Source organism: Carcharhinus amblyrhynchos, chromosome 13, assembly GCF_965287045.1.
Source record: "Carcharhinus amblyrhynchos chromosome 13, sCarAmb.v2.hapA, whole genome shotgun sequence".
Classification (NCBI taxonomy): domain Eukaryota; kingdom Metazoa; phylum Chordata; class Chondrichthyes; order Carcharhiniformes; family Carcharhinidae; genus Carcharhinus; species Carcharhinus amblyrhynchos.
Window position 1 is genome coordinate 56247144 of NC_137336.1, and position 21495 is coordinate 56268638.

Consider the following 21495-nt stretch of genomic DNA (forward strand, 5'->3'; position numbering starts at 1 on the left):
TGTAAATAGTTTATCAATAAGACCAGTGGCCAACTTCAGCAGAGGGAAATTTCTTGCCAAATCAGCACTGGAGGTCAACATCAGTTCTCTCTGCAGATCTACCTTCATAATCAGTTATCCATGGACTACGTCCACTTCACCCTTCTTACTACTCTCCTCCATGCTGGTGGAACAAACTTAAATACATTCACATCTAATACAACTCTATCACAAGAGTGCAATGTCATGTGAACACCAGGCTCTTAAACCACTGCTCTAAGTCACACACATTGTATATATATCACGGTGCCTTCATTGTTTCTGGGTCAAAATCCTGGGAACTCCCGACCTAAGCTTTTTCCCAGGTGGAAGAGTCAATTACTAGGGGGCACAGGTTTAAGGTGCAAGGGGCAAGGTTTAAAAGGAGATGTACGAGGCAGATTTTTTTACACAGACAGTAGTAGGTGCCTGGAACTCGTTGCCGGGGGAGTTAGTGAAAGCAGATACGGTAGTGACTTTCAAGGGATGTCTCAACAAATACGTGAATAGGATGGGAATAGAGGGATATGGTCCCCAGAGGGGTGGGGGTTTTAATTAATTCAGGCAGCATGGTCAGTGCAGGCTTGGAGGGCCCAAGGACCTGTTCCTGTGCTGTAATTTCCTTTGTTCTTTGTTCTAACACCCTGCAGGAGAACCACAGCCTCAATTTCCACAACAGCCAAAATAGGAGACCCATTGCCACTCTCAAAGTGATTTAGAACAGGTAATTGTTTAAATAAAAATGTTCATAATGGCATCTACATTACAGCTTTATTCTCTTTGGTGAATATTTTACATAAACTGCTTACAGAAAGTAAAAATAATCAGGAACAAACAAGGAAGCTGAATGCATTACAGTTCTACAATGCATTACATTTTAGGGATTTTGAATTATTTCTGGGATTATCTTTTCTTCTGGAGCTGATTTTACCTTACTGCAGGATTTCAATAGTGTATAGAACTTTATAAATTTACAACCTTTGTTGGCAGTTCACTTTTGGGTAACTGACAACAACTGGAACATGTCAAAAAGTGGTGGAGGACCATTCCAGACACGTATCAAAGCAGGAATATTGGGAGCAAGAGAACCAATTGTAATTTACAGGCAACAGTACTGTTTAGGAAGCTGGAAAATGGCAAACTTGTCGACTCTGATCCAGTATGCAGTGATCTTTTGCATTCAGATTTTCAACCAGTCTCTGCATTTATTTTCATACATTTACCAAATCCAACATAACCAAGCATCTTCATATAATTTATGTTACATACACTCAATTACAGGAACACAGGATATAGAAGTGGTTGAATGCACTACAATACTCTGGGACAATACTGGCTTGCACCAACAATGATGTGGAGATGCCAGCATTGGATTGGGGTAAGCGCAGTAAGAAGCCTCACAACACCAGGTTAAAGTCCAACAGGTTTATTTGGTAGCACAAGCTTTTGGAGCCCTGCTCCTTCATCAAGTGACTGAGGACTTGTGTTCACAAACAGGGCATATAAGGACACAAACTCAATTTACAAGATAATGGTTGGAATGTGAGTCTTTACAGGTAATCAGATCCCCAGAGCGGAGAAGCTATGACATCTTCTCCAGAGCCTTCAACATTTCATCTACGAAGACAAACATCTCGCCAAAGCCATCCCCACACCCCCACTTCTTGCCTTCAAACATCTGCACCACCTCAAACAGACCGTTGTCTGCACCAAACTATCCAGCCTTTAGGAGAGCAGTGACTACGACATCACACAACCCTGTCACAGCAACCTCTGCGAGATGTGCCTGATCATTGACACCAATATCATCGTCTCACATGAGAACACCATCCATCAGGTACACAGTACAAACTCTTATGACTCAGCCAGTGTTGTCTACCTGATATGCAACAGGAAAGGATGTCCCAAGGCATGGTACATTGGGGAGACAATGCAGACACTACGACAATGGATGAATGAATGCCGCTCGACAATCACCAGGCAGGAGTGTTCCCTTCTAGCCGGGGAACACTTCAGCGGTCACAGGGATTCAGCCTCTGATCTTCGGGTAAGCAATCTCCAAGACAGTCTTCACGACACACGATCACGCAGAGTCGCTGAGCAGAAACTGATAGCCAAGAGGACGGCCTCAAATGGGATCTTGGGTTCATGTCACACTATCTGTAACCCCCATGACTTGCCTGGGCTCGCAAAATCTCACTAACTGTTCTGGCTGGAGACAATTCACATCTCTTTAACCTGTGCTTAACCCTCTCTCCACTCATATTGTTTGTACCTTTAAGACTTGATTACCTGTAAAGACTTGTATTCCAACCATTATCTCGTAATTTGAGTTTGTGTCTTTAATATGCCCTGTTTGTGAACATAAATCCTCACTCACCTGATGAAGGAGCGAGACGCTGAAAGCTTGTGCTGCCAAATAAAGCTGTTGGACTTTAACCTGGTGTTTTGAGACATTTTATTACACCAATAATCCTTCATACGATTGCTTTCCAGCAGTGATTTGGAATCATAGAATTCCTACAGTACATAAAGAGGCTATTAGGCCCATCGAGCCTGCTCCAACAACAATCCCACACAGGCCCTATTCCATTAACCCCACATATTTACCCTAGCTAGTCCACCTGACAATAAGGAGCAATTTAGCATGGCCAATCCACTTAACCCACACATCTTTGGAGTGTGGGAGGAAACTGGAGCACCTGGAGGAAACCCATGCAGAAATGGGCAGAATGTGCAAACTTCACACAGACAGACACCCTGGGAATTGAACCCAGGTCCCTAGCACGGTAAGGCAGGGCTAACTTCTACACCACCATGCCACTGTGTGCACTGTCAATCCCATGAAAATTTTGAGGCAATCCTGGTAAGCCCGAGTCCTAAACACAAATCATCAGCGTCTGCTCCCCAAAGAAAAAAGTTATGTAATTACAGGATTCTGAAATAATATGTTATTAAGCCCACACATATATTAAAATCTACCAAGTTTAAAGGCTACCCAAGACAGGCAAAAAAATTAAACATTGCATACAAATAAAGCCCTGCATATATTCCATAAAGTATGTGGATCATATTATTGAAAACTGAGATCAAGTGAAACAACTGTAACTGTCTGGGGCTTTGTGCTTAGAGATCTATTATTACTCCTTTTACCACATGGCTTGCAACACTCATGTGATCTTTGGTGTGATTGTATGTAAATAAAGGTTTTAGGGCAGTCGCCATTTTGCATGCCACATAGAACAAAGTATCAAAAGTGTGTATCTAAGATTGAGTGAATTTTGACAGAGCCAGTAGACATGAAACATGGCAACGGAGTTGATAAAACTCCCGGCTGCAACTTTGTACGGGACATTGACAGATGGGTAAGTCATTATGGCTTTGAATATTCCAATACTGGCTCCTGTGAGCATGATGAGAGATTTGAGGTGGATTTGTCAATTCTTCCAGTCTCATTGGCAATATTATGAGATTGTCATAAAGTTGAACAAGTAAGCTGAATAAATGGACATATCTGTTATCAATGATGGGGAAGAAATGCTACAAGATGCATTGCACCTTGGGCCTCATTGAGGAACAGAAATGCAAGATATGTGTGAAATTCTGGAAGATTGAACACTGCTAACGTAATTTCTAAATGCTATGTGCTTAACACTGGAATTCAGGAGGGGAAGGTTATCAGTCAATGAATGCACTGAGACATCTAGAGTTTGAGCAACTTAAGGATTGATCTCATCACAGATAGAGCTGCCTTGGGAACAAGAGATCCTGCTCTGAGAACTTATCTGCTGAAAGCAGAGAACCTCACTCTCAAGAAAGAAAGCTGGAGGAGAGGGAGATCAGTTCGTGAATGCACTGAGACATTTAGCTGCATCTTGAGAGTCTAGGCAACTAAAGGATGATCTCATCACAGGGGAAGTGATGGCTTAGTGGTACTACCATTAGACCATTAATTCAGAAACGCAGCTAATGTTCTGGGGACCTGGGTCTGAATCCTGCCCACGGCAGATGGTGGAACTCGAATTCAATAAAAGTATCTGCAATTAAGAATCCACTGATGACTATGAAATCATTGTTGATTGTTGGAAAAACCTACCCAGTTCACTAATGTCCTTTAGGGAAGGAAGTCCGCCGCTCTTACCCGCTCTGTCTACATGTGACTCCAGAGCCACAGCAATGTGATTAACTTTCAACTGCCTTCTGAAATGGCCTAGCAAGCCAATCAGTTCAAGGGCAACCAGGGATGGGCAATAAATGCTGGTCAGCCAGCAATGCCCATGTCACATGAAAGATCAAAAAAAAAGATAGGACCGTCTTGGCAACAAGAGATCCTGCTGTGAGAACATGTCTGCTGAGGGACGAGAGCCTTTCTTTCAAGAAAGCTGTGACATCCGTAGAAGTTCTGAGAGGGCAAATCAACACTATTGATGGAAGACTAATGAGCTTTTACATTAATGGCATCCAAGACTTCCAAACATAAGTCAATGACTAAAATGAAGGACAATTTAAAGAGAGACCAGCAGAAAGCTCAAGGCTGGGTACTGGATGTAAATCCAATGGGGAAGCTCACACGTGGAAGCATATCCAGCATGGGGAAAGCGGTGCTCTAATTGCAGGAAGTTGAACCACTTCGATTCAAGTATTTTACTGGAAAGAAAAGAAAGACATAAAGATGTTGCTGGAGAGATGTTGGAGGATGATTCTGATCAATCACTCTAAACCCTAGAACAGGGTAAAAAAAAGTGGTTGTGATTATTGGAATGATGACTGCAGAAAGAGAGCATCAAGTTAATGCGAAGTGTCAGATAGATACTGGTGCTACATGGAACATCATAGCTTCATAGACCTATGACAAATTGCTCAAGGTGATGATACGAAAATGAAGAAGCTGAAGGTAAAGTCGAGACCCTATATGGCAGCTCGCTCAACCCAAGGGGACAAACTAAGCTGAGAGTCCAATACAACAGGAAAAAATGATCTTCAGTTCTAAACAGTGGCCACTAAACAAAATCCCCTCACCTCACTGAAAGCAAGTTAAAAACTTGTACTGGTAACCCTTCACATTTCAGAAGACAAGCGAGGTGTTTTGCATGACACCAAGCCACTGACTGCTACATAGATTCTGACAGGCAAGGGTCTTGCTCAGATCAAGTAAACTATACAAGATGTAACTCTTTAAATGCTACGGGGAGTTCTGATGAAAGGATGGTCTGAAACCATAAAGGACACACCTATTGCTATAACAGAGTATTGGTCAGATGGAGATGAAGGGATTGCACAAGGTGGCATTTTGTACAAAGGGACTAGGATCATTATCCCTAAAGAGATGAGAAAAAGAGATGCTGATCCATACAAGCCATCAAGGAGTCTAATCTGAGGAAGGCACGAGAGGCATTTTACTGGTCAAACACGAACAATGAAAGAATAAGGACCACATCAGCCTGTGCAGTGCTTGTGATGAATATCAAACCAAGCAAGCTACAGAGCCACTCATTACATCCCAGACAAACCATGGATGTAGATCTCTTCACTCTCACTGGAACTGATAACCTTGTCACTGTTGACTGACTATCGGGAATCAGATAAGTCAACGACAGCCACTGAGATGGTGGAAAGTACACTCTAGTCGTTACGGCATTCTTGACATTGTGATGAGCGACAGTGTGAATTGTCCTCAATTCAGACACATTATAAATGATTGTGAAACCCAGCACCATGCATCATCCCCGCACTATGCCTAATCAAACAGAAAGGCTGAGACAGCTGTGAAAATTGCCAAAGGGATCATCAAAAAAATGAATAGATTCAGCACATGTGGACAAGAGTGGAGAAATACACCCACTGAAGGCGTGGAAAGTGGTCCATGTGACAAATGTCATGCTGCACCCAGACTACACTACAAAAAGCTAAAAATCTACCAAAGTCAGAAATGGTAACAAGGTCAAAGTGAAATGCCAAAAAGCCACTTTGACAAAACCATCAAATCGTTGCCAGAGCTGAGAGGTGGCGCTGGTCAGAATTCAAACATTTAACACATTCAACAAAAGTCAGCCCACTTGGCAACTTGAGACCTTTGTAGATAAGTTGTCACCTTGATAGTACACAGTGAAAGTGAATAACCAAACCTATCGTTGCAACCTCATATCCATGTGCAACGGAAGAAGCTGATCCTTCACAGCAGACAGCTAATGAAGCAGATCTGATTTCCCCAACTGAGGAAAGAACTGAGCAACCATCAGTCCCAGAGATTAACCATTTCTCAACAAATGAAATGTTCAACAGCAGCAATTATCACAGCAACAACATTCCCCAGAGAGACAACGTCACCTCAACAGCCAGCAGACAGGTGAACAGACAAAAACAACTTGTGCGTGCACCATAAAAAGACCTGAATGTTTTATGGCCCATGGTCAGAATTCTCCGGCTGTTCACACCAGCAGGATTCTCTGGTCCCACCGGCAGTGCACTCTTGCCCTCAAGTTTCCCTGCAGCGTGGGATGCGTTCAACGGGAAGTTCCATTGACAGTGGCTGGATCAGAGAATCCAGTTGCCATCCACTGGCGAGAAACATGCAGCCAGAGAATCTCGTCCAGTGTGTGCAATGCATGTAGCAGAACAGACAAATTGAAACAGATTAGAAAGAACAAATTTTTTTAATATGTGGCTTGCCATAACCATGTGAGCTTTGATGACATTTTACCTAAAGAAAGGTTTAGAGCTGTGGCCATTTTACACACCATGTGGAACTATGGTGAAAAGGTAGATGGGCGATTCTACATTGGGTCAGGTCTACAAAGATGATTCAGTTGCAGTGCACTCACTTATCTGGATAAAATATCATAATTTTTTTAATGCTAGGTCTCAGGGGAAACTATCAGTGCCAAGTGTGCGACTTGGCTGAAAATTTCCAGTGTGAATAATGCACCACTGTACAAACACCTGCTTCTTTTGGATTAGTTATTTTCTATTGGTTGTTCCACTCACTTTTCAAAGTGTCTCCTGTAAGTGTTGCCAGATCTTGTTGTGAGCCTTAATGCATTAGTACTAATCCACAGGGAGAAAAAGCATGTTTGAGCCAAAGGGTTAGTGAGTCATTCTATGCTCCGGTATCACCTCATTACAACCACCAGTGACAGACCTGCATTAGCTCATATGCCACCCATGTATGTTGGTGGCCCTTCCAGGTACAGGTTTGGGCAGGATCAGTAATTGTACTGTTACATTTTTTCACTGTTACACAACACGGGTGATACAGTACAAAAATGCTGCACAATCACTGTGATACCTTACCAGACACCTATTGAGTGATGTATTAATCTGAGTTTATCACAAGCATATGCTGATCACAGGATTCTCTGCTAACTTCCATCAAATTCTGATACAATTCCCTTCTTAGTCAGGCTCTCAAACATCTCTCTTAAAACAGGCATGGTGGCACAATGGTTAGCACTGTTGCCTCACGGTGCCAGGGACCTGAGTTTAATTTTGGCCTCGGGTAACTGTCTGTGAAATTTGCATGTTCTCCCTGTGTCTGTGTGGCTTTCCTCTGGGCGCTCCAGTTTTCTCCCACAGTCCAAAGATGTGTGGGTTAGATTGATTGGCCATGCCAAATTGTCCCTTAGTCTCAGGGGATTGGCAGGATAAATATTCAGGTTATGGGGAGAGGGCCTGGGTGGGATTGCTATTGGTGCAGACTCGATGGGCTGAATGGCCTCCTTTTGCACTCAAGGGATCCTATGAAAGAAAGGATCTAGTCAACCAAGAAGTGGCATTTGTGTTAACCCTAAACTTACCAATGCTCTTAATGGAGAATGATAGAACGCAATGGAGACAGATGAATAACGACAACATTGTCAGCAAAGAACTGGCATTTTAGTGTAGACAGTTTAGTTTAGCCTTTGTACAGATTGCTGATAATCCATAAAACTGCAGCAATTCAGTGACATGCTGCAACTCATTTGAAGATTCTTCAAAGTTTGGTGACAGGCCTGTCATAATTCTGAACATTTTCAGTTTGCATGCAGGCCTCTCTTCAAATGAACATCCAGAACAGTTAGTTTGTGTAGCTGCTTTATGGAACAAAACTATTTTGCGGCAGCAGATTGTTGAAGAGACGCCCCAAAGACCACGATGGCAAAATGATGAATTTCCAGTGATTCATTATCAGACAGCAGCACAAAAAGGAGTGCCCATTATGTCATACCAGCAACATGGTTTTGAATTTACCCTGCAGCCAAACTGTAGTGTGGAAAATTTCAAGAATAGTTCCAGCGAAAATAACAGGACGCGAGAAGATGAAATTCACAAAGGTGCCAGCCTGCATGGCCAACTGAATGATAGCAATGCCCTTGGCAATCTTCAAATGGAAAACCATGCTAAAAATCAAGTTCCCTGCAGGAGCTTTTGTGCATGTCTATGACAATGGATGGGGTGAAGTTATGGATTAATAATGTGTTCCATATGGATGCCACTGGTCTAGATAAGAAATGAGGCTTATTGTATTGAACATAATAAGACCATTACGACACCAGATTGAAGTCCAACAGGTTTATTTGGAATCACGAGTTTTCGGAGTGCTGTTCCTTCATCAGAGGGTGAAGGAGCAGCACTCCAAAAGCTCGTGATTCCAAATGAACCTTTTGGGCTTTAATTTGGTGTTGTGAGGCTTCTAACTGTGCCCATCCCAGTCCAATGCCAGCACTTACATATCATATGCTGAACATGTTCAGATGACATATAACCAATGAGATCAAGAAGCACCCACAAAGAATTAACACCCACGTTGAAGTTATACCAGGAAGGCTTTATACCTGTGGTTCAAACTTTGGGTTTGGGCCTCAACAAGACATTCAAGGATCCTATTCATGCCAAATGGAATGGGTGGATGGTCGAGTGGTCCCTGAGTTGGGTGACTGGGAGAATAGTCAAGTGGTCAGGGAGATAGTGGATTGTCGGTTTTGTGTTTACCTAAATATTAGACTAGGTTCAAATTTGTCTAACATTTCCTAACATTCAGCTACAAATTCGCAGAGGATTCCAATGTTCAGGGGAATTGTTCATTGGAAGTTCAAGCTTCCCGGGCAATTCCCATGCAAATCAGAGTGTCATGACTTTCACCGGGTCCCAACGTGCAAGTTGCATGTTCGGTCTCCAATGATCTGGTGACTGAAAGATCTAGTCCAACAAATCTGACATTTTCAAAACATGATTACGGTATCCTTATAGAATTAATTCATTCAATAAACTGTGCACATTAGTTTTATTTGAATTACAGAGGTTCTTTTTTTTCTCATATTTCAAAAGGTACATCGCCTTTTAATCTCAGGATATAAATTGACCCTTTTTTGTAGGATTTATGGAGACTTCTAAGATCAACTTATATGCCATGATCTATGGTACTAATCACGGCAATAAAACACATATATCGTTTGTAACGACAGCCCAGATTGAGATAAGGCCAGCTTGCTGTCAGCTGAGCTCACAGTCAACAATGACTAATGTGGTGGAATCTTCCAAAGAAAGTAGCCAGTCTCTGAGCTGATAAAGGAGACATGCTGATAAGAACAGTCTGGAGAAGCTAGCAGGAAAGGAAAAGAGAGATAACACTCCAAAAAATATGGATTTAAGTCAAGTCTTGCGTCTATTCACTATATTTTGTGACTATATCATTTGAGTTGCGATCACAGGCTAGTACAGATCATGGGGGCAATTCTCCCAGGCTGCTGCTCTGCTTTTGTAGTGCAGCAGGCCAAGAGACTTGAGTGGAGGCCTTTTCGCAGGCTGCCCACTGGGCGACACAGCCTCCGCATATCTCCGGCAGCCTGATTTCTAGTGCCGTCAGCTCCGTGGCCCCTGGCACTGCCAAAAGGGTAAAGTGGCAATGCCCAAGATGACACCTTGGCACTGCCCACTGGGCATCTGGCACTGCCAAGGTGGCAGGGCCTAATTGGACGGGGCCTGATGAGGATGGGGCCTCTGGGGGAGAGATGGGTGGGGCTGGGGAGGGTCCTGCTGCCACTCTGCAATCGGATTTAGTGACAAAGGGAGGGAGCCCAGCAATCAGGGCTGGGCGTTAGGATGGGGGGCTGGGGGTTGGGGCTGCATTAGGGGGTTGGGACTGTAAGTGGGGGTTACATGTGGCAGGGGTGGAATATCAGGAGATCAGGGCTACAGGGAGGGAGATATCAAGGGAGCTGGGGTGGGGGCGGGGGGGGGGGGGGGGGGGGGGGGTGGTCGAGGCTGACCTGGACATGTCTGGAAGGCCAGTGATTGGGCCATGGAGGGCTTTGAGGGGCAGTGATAAGGGCTCGAGGGGCTGGCCAGTGATCAAGAGGCTGGCAGTGCGGGGCCACTGCACATGCGCTGATCTTGGTGCTGACAGATCAGCGCACGTGCAGTGACCCACTGAGTGCTTTGCTGCCAGCCTCTCCAGCGGGAATAGGCCCCGCCCCTGAATTTCAGCATGATTCACGCTGAGGTGCTCTGTAGTGCTCAGAGTGGGAGATTCAATTTGAAATTCCTGCTGAAAAACTAGTGGGATTTACTCCAGTTTTTACACGAATTCAACACTTAGCATTTTTTAGCAGAATTGCCCACATGACTTTCATCTCAACGAATGTTATAATAAAATGGCATGCACTCAAAATCTCCCCAACAAGTTAGGCCCTCACAACTGTAGCAACGTCATACATTCCCAGAATAGACCGAGACACAAGATTCACAGTGTCAGATTTTTTCTTTGCTAGATTGGTTCTGACTGGTCCCTTTCTCAAATAAGCATTCTCCTGACAAATGGCGCAACATTTCTCCAACACTCTGACGGTGAACTACTGAGGATGAGAAGGCTCAGCCTAGCTGGGAGAAAACACAGGATTATCGCGGGTCACACAAGATGCTGTCATGCAAAATGTTGAGTAAGATAGCTGGGTTGGAGCTGCAAGGCTTAAGCAGAGATTTTCAGAAATGCTCCTCATAACTCTGCATTGATATCTTCCCAGCTGTTCTGAATAACCCTACAAGAATTTGGTTTTGTTAATTCCAAGTTTAAGTGTGTTATTTCTAAGTGTACATTGTCAAAGAACTTCCATAAATATATTCCACTGTTTGCTTTTCTTTTAAAAACTATTCGGCTCTCAAGAAAAAGACGTGTTTTAGTACCACTTGTATATGTAAAAAATGTGCACATTTATTTTAGGGGTCTCATTGTGCCTGTGATTTTTCTAGTGGGATAAAGTTTTGCAATCTGCTTTAAAAACATTTTGCAAAGTCCACCAAAATGGCATGACAGTAAGATTGTGTTTCATCAAATGATAAAGATTTCCAACACTTTCAAATTGTTGTATATGGAAATGTAGAAAATAGAAGCAGGAGTAGACAATTCGAGCCAGCTCCACCATTCATTATGATCATAGCTGATCATCCAACTCAATAGCCTGATTCTGCCTTCCTGCTTAAACTTGATACTGAAAAAAACTCACATTCATAAAACAAATTCAGGAGAAGTAAATCTCCTCAGTGGTTAATCCATCTTAAAAACAAACATCTATTTCACTAATCAGATCAAAGACAGACAATCCTTCAGTAATCTCTTAAAACTGAAAGCATCTACACTGATCCCTGCTGAGTTAAGTGGTTCTGTACCTTCTGAAACTCTGCCAAACATTCATAATGGACTTCGATGTATAACAAAGCTTTGGAATATAAACAAAGGAGTTTGTGAAAATTGCAATTGCAAAATAAAAGGGTAATGGGTAAGATGAGATCAGATAGTCTGCCACCCACTGCATGCAGCACTGGTTGCCTATTTTTATACTCGAAGTGAATGCTGGAGACTTTTTTTCAATTTTAAAGAGGATTCAAATAACTTCACATCAGGGCAATTAAACACATCTTATAATCACAAATGTTTGTACCTCCTCAAATAATTCATGGTTCCCACACAGCGGGTAATGCAATTGCAACAGGGATAATAGTGTCTGTCTGAACTTAAAACTAATTTCAAATACCTCAGCAGATTTGTGTTTCACTCGCCACTGCTTTCCCCCACTGCCATGAAAGAGGATTTTCTGGCGGTGGGGTGGGATGTCTGCTTTTGGGTCCCATCTGCCATTTTTACCCCAATTTGGCAAAAGTTTAGGTCTACATCTCCCAACATTTCGAATGATCAGGAACAAAACTGGACGTTAATTGACCATAACAAGACTTGGTGCCTGTAGAAAAATATTGAGGACTAAATCCCAAAAGAAGCCTTTTAGTTTTAGACGTATTGACATTGATGAGCATTTTTTTGTGCAAAATCAAACAGAAGATAAAGCAAAAACTTTTAGCTGAGGTATATGCTCCACATGTGTGACAAGTGAAACTATCACACTGGTGTTGCCATTTTCATAATTTGGACAGATGCATTTCTCTTATATGCAACGGGGAGAGAATTCAAAAACATCCCTGAGAAAATTCATTCATGCAAGGAAGCCAAATTTTGTTTTTTGTTCAAAATCAGGAGAATAAAAATCCTGAATTTCAAATGTATTTATTTTTTAATTAATATCTAAGGCTTTTGCAATGGTATTTAATATACAAAAAATACACATGGGTGTCATTTTTCCTGACCGAGCTCTCACCCTGGCGGCTATTCTGTTCATCCTGCCTGTGCTAACTCTTTGGAAAAGCTACCCAAATTATCCCACTCCCCTGCTCTTTCCCCTTAGCTCTGCAGATGTTACGGAATGTGGCGTTTCATGGCTTGTTCCTCCAAAACCCTGATCCTGCAGGAGTAATATAAAAAATGCACAAATTTCTATAATAGCAAGGACAAGTCTCGCCGTGGTTAGCTGACTAAACTCAATGTTCTGATGACGAACTCGCCAGACTTCAGTTTAAATAGAAAAGTTTCCTCTCCGGATAAAGTACCTTTGGTCGAATTTGCATTGTGGTCGAGGCGCATGTTTAAAAATAAAACACTCACCAGCGAATTCGCTTGTCGTCCTGGGCACTGAACCAAGGTTCAAAGCGAAGCTTTTACTTTGCGATAAAAAGGCAGGGACCAGCAAAAGTAGCGCTAGCCGCCGGATTTCCTCAGCAGTCATGTTTCCAGGTTTTTAAAGAACAAAAAAAAACAACAAACGTCTTGCACAGTTTTCCAAAACCAGCGCCTCCCCTCCTGCTTTCTGTTGTATTGACAGAACTGGTGTTTTCGCGTAACATCCACCCACACAGGAGTCAGTACTTTGTAAACTTGTCACTGCAATTTATCAACAGTTGTTCGGTGCTTCCTCCCCTCCAAAACTGAGCTGTTCATTGTCCTGTTTTGGGCTCTGGGTGTAATTCTCTCTCTCTAGGCGCCCTGCATTCACTTTCCCCTGTCCTGTGATTGTACCAGGTCTTGTTAATCACCCAGTCAACACTACACAGTACGGTATAAAGAGAGAACGCCTATCCTGGCGTCCACCCGGAACCAACTGCACCTCCCTCAGGCAAACCTGCGTTGCAACCTGATCCCAACGACAGTAGCTTCAAGAATCAGGCTAACTATCTGGTTAGGCTGGGTAGTCATGATGTGGGAATGCCAGTGTTGGACTGGGGTAAACACAGTAAAAGTCGTACAACGTCAGGTTAAAGTCCAACAGTTTTATTTGATAGCAAAAGCCACTAGCTTTAGGAGCGCTGCTCCTTTGTCAGGTAAGTCTGAGTTAAGCCTGAGGTAAGTTATCTGACAAAAGAGCAGCACTCTGAAAGCTAGTGGCTTTTGCAAATCTGTTGGACTTTAAGCTGGTGTTGTGAAAGTTCCAGGCTGGGTAGCAGTGGTCAGCCTGCTGTTTCACAGTGTTAGGGACCTGTGTTCAATTCCTAGCTTAGGTGACTGTCTTTGTGGAATCTGTACATTCTCCCCGTATCTGTGTGAGTTTCTTCCCACATTCTGAAAGACATGCTGGTTCAAGTGCGTTGACCTGAATGAGTGCTGGGCTGTGACAACTAGGGGATTTTCACAATAACTTCATTGCAGTGTTAATGTAAGCCTTATTTTTGACTAATAAATAAACTTATTCTATGGCCAATAGTTTGCTTTTTTAATATATTTAAGTACATGTTATTGGCATGTTACGTTATTGAATCATGGAATCACAGAGTCCCTACACTGCAGAAGGAGGCACTGTACTGACCCTCCAAAGGACATCCCACCCAAGCTGACCCCCTTGCTCCATCCTCACAACCCAGCATATCCACTATAGTAATGTACACACTATGGCAATTTGATACATGCAGATTCCCCCGAATCTGCATATATTTGGATTGTTAGAGGAAACTGGAGCATCCAAAGGAAACTCACGCAGACACGGGGAGAACATGCAAACTCCACACAGTCACCCAATGCCGAATTGAACTCAGGTCCCTGACACTATGAGGCAGCAGTGCTAACCACTGTGCCACCGTGCTGCCCTGCTGTCCATTTTTTTGTCAGCTTATGCCACTGGTAGGTATGTGAGTCAAAAGGTTAAGGACCCAAGCCCCAATCCAAAAACTTGAGCATTCACTTATCTTATCCCCAGAAGGTCATACTCCGAAATATGATTTAGAGTCTCTCTTGGAAGTCCCCACCACAAGGACTGCACGGAATTGTCCAGAATGTTTCACTTCCTGGAACACTCCAAAACTCCCAGTTAAATCAGATGGGACTGACTCATTTAGCGAAATAGTTATCCAGAAAAAATTAGAAGGATTAAAACAATTGACGAGCTGAATGACCTACTTCTGCTCCTACAGTTTATGGTTTTATGGTCAGTTTTAACTGCTGGGTATCTATACTGCTCCCCTCGACCCACCAAATAACACATATCCCCTACCTAAATCCTCTGATCATTCAATTACAACACGACCCTCAACCACTCAACAACCCCTCTGCTCCCAGCCAACCTAACTCCCTGATTAGCCTCCTCAACTTCCTACTGTGGCCCAACCTATCTTATGGCATGCTGACATTGCACCTACCTCTGAACCAGAAGCTCCGGGTTCAAGCCCAACATCTGGACCTGTTGGTCGTTGAAGGAGCATTCATAACATGGTTCAATGGGACAATAATCAGCTCTTTCCATCACTTCCTCCACTGTTCCCCAAAGAATAAAACAGCGTGGGCGTGAAGATTAGCTAAAAACAAAATTCTAGTCCCTTACACACTTGCTTCCTCTTGTAGCTTGGCAGAGTTGCATTTAAACAAAGGCACATGCCAAAATTGTTTATATTCATTCATGGGATGTGGGTGTCATTGACTGGGCCACCATTTATTGGTCATCCCTGAGGAAATTTAAGAGCCAACCACATAGTTGTGGATATGGAGTCACATGTAGGCCAGACCAGGCAAGGACAACAGATTTTCTTCCCTAAGTGCGATAAAAGGGGGCATGAATATACCTCCATTGACCCTCCTACATTACACCACACTGCACTGACACACTCCAGCAGCAGCTATGCTCCACATTTCTCAGCAGGGTCAGAAGTCTGCACAAGAAATGTGGAGCTCCAGTCCAAAGTAAGACAACAGAAGCAGAATGGGGCAATCAAATGCTGATTGCCACTCCTTGAAAGACTTGCGCATAGTACCTTTTGAATGAATGAGCCATTAAACCAAGGCCTATTGAGATGAAAATAAAAGATGCTATTTGAAGAAAAGGGAAGCTCTTCTGTTACCCAGACATAAACTTAACCTCAACATTTTCATTAAAACGTTCACCTTGCTCCTGGTTGTGGCACCTTGTGTGTGCAATTGGTAGCTATCATCCTCCATATTAAAATATGAAATTCATTGGATGCGAGGAAGACGTAAAAAGCTCTAAATGCAAGTCATTTGTTTGGTTCCTTTTCCCCCTTTCTGTTATTACTTTTTCCCCCAGTTACTTGCGAAGCACTTGCTCCTAGACCATAGCCAGTATCATGCTTTCCCCAAAGTTTGTCATTTTCAGCTGAAGTGGTGTAGTTAAATCTTGCAGCATTCATCTGTGCCAACATTCCCAGCACATAACATTTTAACTCTATAAACTGCAGGGAACGCTCATGTTTTGAGGTCCTGCAGATATAGTGACCTGGAATTCATCCAATAAATCTCCAAGCCATGCAGGATGGCATAAGGAATAGCAGGAGAAGGGCCAGGGAACCGAACGACTGAATCCCTGCCCAAGCCATTTTCATCCCTCCCTCCAAGCAGGGAAGGTTAACCCTTCCTTTGTCAACTGTTGCATATAATAATGGTGAGATAATGAAGCTTGATGAGCTGCCAAGATCCTTGATTCTACTAGTGCAACAACTGCCAACTATAAGGATTACAAGGAAAGGGGTGACAGTTGTCCATGGGCTAACTCCAGAGCTTCATTTTGGCTGTTTGGGGAGTTGGGGAAATAACAATCAATGTCACTAGGCAAATTCACACGTTCTCTATTACCTAGCATGTGCTCTGACAAACATAGTTCTGCAAATGAGAGCCAACTCATCAACTGAACACCTGCATTTGCCCTGAAAGAATTAAAGGTTATGGAGATTAGATTAACCCTGCCATCAGAATCATCACACCAGATGTGGCCAAGCTTTCCTGAAGTAAGAGCGAAATTGTTTGTCCCCCAATACCTCAGACACAACTACTCATGTTACCTTTTCTTGCATTCAGAATTTATTCATTCCGTTGAGTGTGTTTTCATAGAATCCCTACAGTACAGAAGGAGGCCATTTGGCCCATCAAGTCTGTACCAATCACAATCTCACCAAGCCCTATTCCTGTAACCTGATGCATTTACCTTACTAATCCATCTGACACTAGGGTCAATTTAAGCATGGCTAATCAACCTAACCCACATATCTTTGGACTGTGGGAGGAAACCAGACCATCCAGAGAAAACACATAGGGAGAAAGTGCAAATTCCACACAGACAGTGGCTAAGGCCAGTATTGAATCTGGAACCCTGGCGCTGTGAGACAGCAGTGCTAACCACACTGCCACCATGCTGCCCTAAGCAATGATTTTCAAATCGTTGGGTTGGGAAGAATTGCCATTGTGCTTAAAGGTAATGTGCATAAGTAGTGTTTTTCCAGTGAATGATTTTGAGAAGAGACAACTGCTTCCAATTCCTGTGAGCATAACATTCTTAAGAGCTGTTATATTTAAAGTGTAAAACTGAAAATCTATCCACTGTTTTAATGCAATATGTTGCCTTATTTTAAAAAATTGTGTGGTTATTTGTTTTCAAGTGGCGATAGAGCACCTTTAGCTACTCAATTATAAGGCACTGTTTAAACAGCAATCCATGTTTACTGATTTTAAGGTGGAGTACTACTGGGTTCAAATTTTGTATTGCATCAGCTGTATAGCACAGGATTCCCTTGTGGTGCTGAATTCACCAGTATTTATTAAGCACAAATTATTATGTTCCAGATGGTGTTCCCAGCTGTCTGAGTTTTATTTTCCTGATGCTGGAGTCTCATGGAAAATAACCTCAGGCCAGTTATTACTTCAAAAGCATCAAATACATTCTGAATGAATGAATGAATTATATGTTTTATACAACTAATATCACTATGTAGAATATATGCATTTATGTGTGTCTGTGTGTGTGCATGCATGGGCCAGATTAAATGTGGCGGCGTGTGTGATATGTACTTCAGAAATGTATATGATATGATGCCCAGAATTGGCATTGTGGGATCACTTTGAAGCCATTGTGTTTTAGGCAGAGGGCTAAGTAACTTTTCAATTCTTATAGGTCACCCACACAAACTCCCTATGGTTTTGAGTAACAACTTGCTGTGCGGGTGGAACAGGAGTTGCCAGGTTACCAGATGGAGGCTTCTGTTTCTGCTTCACATTGAAAACAATGCCAGCAGGAAACTGAAACCAAACTTACCTCCAAAAAAAAAGAAGGGGAGCTACAAGGAGCATGGCAATTGGCTAAACTTTCACTGTTGTTAGCCCATGGCATTACTGACCATGCTTAGCACTGCTGTCTCACTGTGCCCAGGGACCCGTGTTTAATTCTTGGCTTGGGCAATTGTGCAGAGTCTGCATGTTCTCCTTGTGTCTATATGGGTTTTGTCTGGGTGTTCCAGTTTCTTCTCACAGTCCAAAAGACTTATTTATTTATTTATTAGTGTCACAAGTAGGCTTACATTAACACATGAAGTTACTGTGAAAATCCTCTAGTTGCCACACTCTGGGACCAGTTCGGGTACACTGAGGGAGAATTTGGCACAGCCAATGCAGCTAACCAGCACATCTTTCAGGCTGTGGGAGGAAACCAGAGCACCCGAAGGAAATCCAGGCAGATACAGCGAGAACATGCAGACTCCGCACAAACAGTGGCCCAAGCTGGGAATCGAACTGGGACATGCGGGTTAGATGCATTGGCTATGCTAAATTCTCCCCCAGTGTACCCAAACAGGTGCCCTAGTGTGGCAACTAGGGGATTTTCACCATAACATCATTGCAGTAATAATGTAAGCCTACTTGTGACACTAATAAATAAACTTTGTTTACTAATGTTTAGTAATGATAGAACCAGTCCTCAGTGAGGTCCCTCCATTTATTATGATTCCAGTCAAGATTCCCTCCAATTGTCATACTCCCAGGAGAGAAGCGATGAACTGATCCCCTTCTTCATTCACTCCCTCAGTTGGTCGCAACGAAACTAATTTAAAGAGGACCCCTTCCGTCAAGGATACCTTTGCCAAGTCCAAATATATTTATACTTTTTAAGGAGCCAATTTAACTGGGCTTTCCGGAGTTAAAGCAAGAGAGAGCTTATTAGTTGCGAAACTCAAAGAAGAAAATAATAAAATACAACATACATACACAAAGATTAGAAATGATAAGTGAGTCCAAAACTAAAAGTTTAAAAAATTATTTATGAATCAGTCTGTGGCTCATCTGTGAAGAGTAAATGGTGAAAAGTTGTGGATTTAAGTTGGGTGATTCCAGGAGTGCTGACTTCAGCAGTTGGGCAGTTGGTTTGGATATTTTTAGTTCTGCAGGTTAGCAGAAATGATTTATTCAACTTCACTTTTGATTGTGCCTTTGCTTCCAGCAACCAGAGAGAGAGAGAGAGAGGGAGGGAGGGTAGACTTTTTAATTGCAAGCACATGGATGTTTTTCAGCTGTGACTTTCACAGCAATCACGAGCCCAGTAGAACTAGGACACCAAATAAGATACAGAGACTAATAAGATGCAATTGGTCTTTAACCCTTTTCCTGTGTTATCCTGTAAAGGGAAAAACACAAACATGTCTGTGATTTAAGTAAGAAGTCTCACAACACCAGGTTAAAGTGCAACAGGTTTGTTTGGTAGCACAAGCCACTAGCTTTCGGAGTGCTGCTCCTTCATCAGGTGAGTGGAAGTTCTGTTCACAAACAGGGCATATAAAGACACAAACCCAATTTACAAAATACTGGTTGGAATGCGAGTCTTTACAGGTAATCAAGTCTTAAAGGTACAGGCAATGTGAATGGTGAGAGAGTTAAGCACAGGTTAAAGAGATGTGTATTTTCTCCAGCCAGGACAGTTAGTGAGATTTTGCAAGCCCAGGCAAGTCATGGGGGTTACAGATAGTGTGACATGAACCCAAGATCCCAGTTGAGGCCGTCCTCAAGTGTGCGGAACTTGACTATCAATCTCTACTCAGCAATTCTGTGTTGTCGTGCGTCATGAAGACCGCCTTGGAGAACACTTACCCGAAGATCAGAAGTCGAATGCCCGTGATCACTGAAGTGTTCTTGGGAAAAGATGTCCAGAGGCGTGGTACATGGTACACTGGGGAGACCATGCAGATGCTACGACAACAGATGAATGAACACCACTTGACAATCACCAGGCAAAAGTGTTCTCTTCCTGTTGGGGAACACTTCAATGTCATGGGCATCTTGGGTAAGCGCTCTCCAAGGCGGCCTTCATGACACACGACAACTCAACACTTGAGCCAATTCAACTGCTTTCTCTAGGGATATTTCAGTTTCTGCCAGCAGCTTCCACTGAATGTTCAAACTATTAACACCGCATATGAAACCATCACGTAACGTATCGCTGTGGGTGGCACAGTGGCGCAGTGATTCGTATTGCTGCCTCAGAGCTCCAGGGACCCAGGTTCAATTCCAGTCTCGGGTCACCGTCTGTTTGGAGTTTGCACATTCTCCCAGTGTCTGCATGGGTTTCATCTGGGTGCTCTGGTCCAAAGATGTGCAGGTTAGGGTGATTGGCCATGCTAAATTACCGGGGATGTGGATGTTAGAGGGTTTAGCGGGGTAAATGTGTGGGACTGCGGGGATAAAGCCTGGGTGGGGCTGCTGTCGGTGCAGACTCAATGTGCCAGATGGCCTCCTTCTGCACTGTAGGGATTCTATGATTCAGGGAAGCCTGGCGACAAAAGCAGGAACTGTCTCCCCTGTGTTCTTAATGGCTGAGTGAAATCGCTGCATAATAGTGGCAGGTCAGGGATTGTAGTAGTGTGTTACTAGAAACACTAACTAATCAAAGGATTTTGCCCCCAGAGATAGAAGGCTTCTTATGAGGTTATATGTACGTGGGTAGCAAACGGTGAGTAAGCTAGCTTTTTGCTTTTCTTCGGAAATTATTTCTTTGGCTGTGAAAAAGTATTGAAGTCTTTCGATGTGTTGGCCCCAACTTTCAAACTCTGGATCAATTGGATTGATTTTCCCAAATAGTGGCTTGGCTACTCAACTTTGGTTGGCAAAATTCCTTGCAGGTTTTTCCAGGACTCACCCTTTCCATTCCCCCGCCCAAGATTGAGGACTTAATGACTGTAGGCTGATTTATTCTCATGGCCAATATTGTAGAGTGAGCTTTGTCAACGAGGAGGCCTAAATCACAACGTAATTTATTGAAGGAAAGATAAAACTATATACAGCCAAGCTCAATTCAAATGCAGATCCAATTCCACCAACCCCTGGACTCACACTGGAATTCCCTCCTACCGGGACCCCTCCACCTCCCTGCACCTCCAACACCCAATAGGTGATCTGATAGGCCCCTGGAGGGTCATGTGACCCATGAATAACCCACCTTAAAAGGGGAACACACTACACAGTTTCCTTTTCTACTGTGGAGTCCTATTCTAATGCTTATTTTGCTATCTTGAGAAATACCCAATTGCTTTCTCTATTCCAAATTTATCTTCCCGGAGGAGGACAGCACCTACCACAGTGTTAATAGCATCAGTGGCTATTTTAAATGCTTGGTTATTGTTCCGATCTGTAAGTATATTAAAGTGATCTTCAGCTTTTCAAAAGCTGTCTGGTCTTCCTAATGAAGAACTGATGAAGAAATGGAAACCTCCTCACAGATCTTCAAACGGGAGGTGCCTCCATGGCCTCTGTTTCCCTCCACGACCTGGTGGATCACCATCCATTCCTCATTTGGAGATCTGTGAGGAGGTCTCCATTTCTTCATCAGCTCCTCACTACTAACATAACCTGGGGACCCAGGTTCAAAT

The 21495-nt window shown here is 43.1% G+C and overlaps 1 protein-coding gene across 1 annotated transcript in view; it reads right to left on the reverse strand.

Moving 5' to 3' along the window:
• LOC145351927 (semaphorin-4B-like) overlaps nt 1–13382 on the reverse strand; it is a 72453-nt gene extending 59071 nt beyond the window's left edge. The window contains exon 1 of the mRNA XM_080201716.1: nt 12983–13382. Coding sequence (XP_080057842.1) covers nt 12983–13103 — 121 coding nt within the window. The 5' untranslated portion in view covers nt 13104–13382. The remainder of the gene's footprint in view (nt 1–12982) is intronic.
• Nucleotides 13383–21495: the final 8113 nt, after the last annotated feature.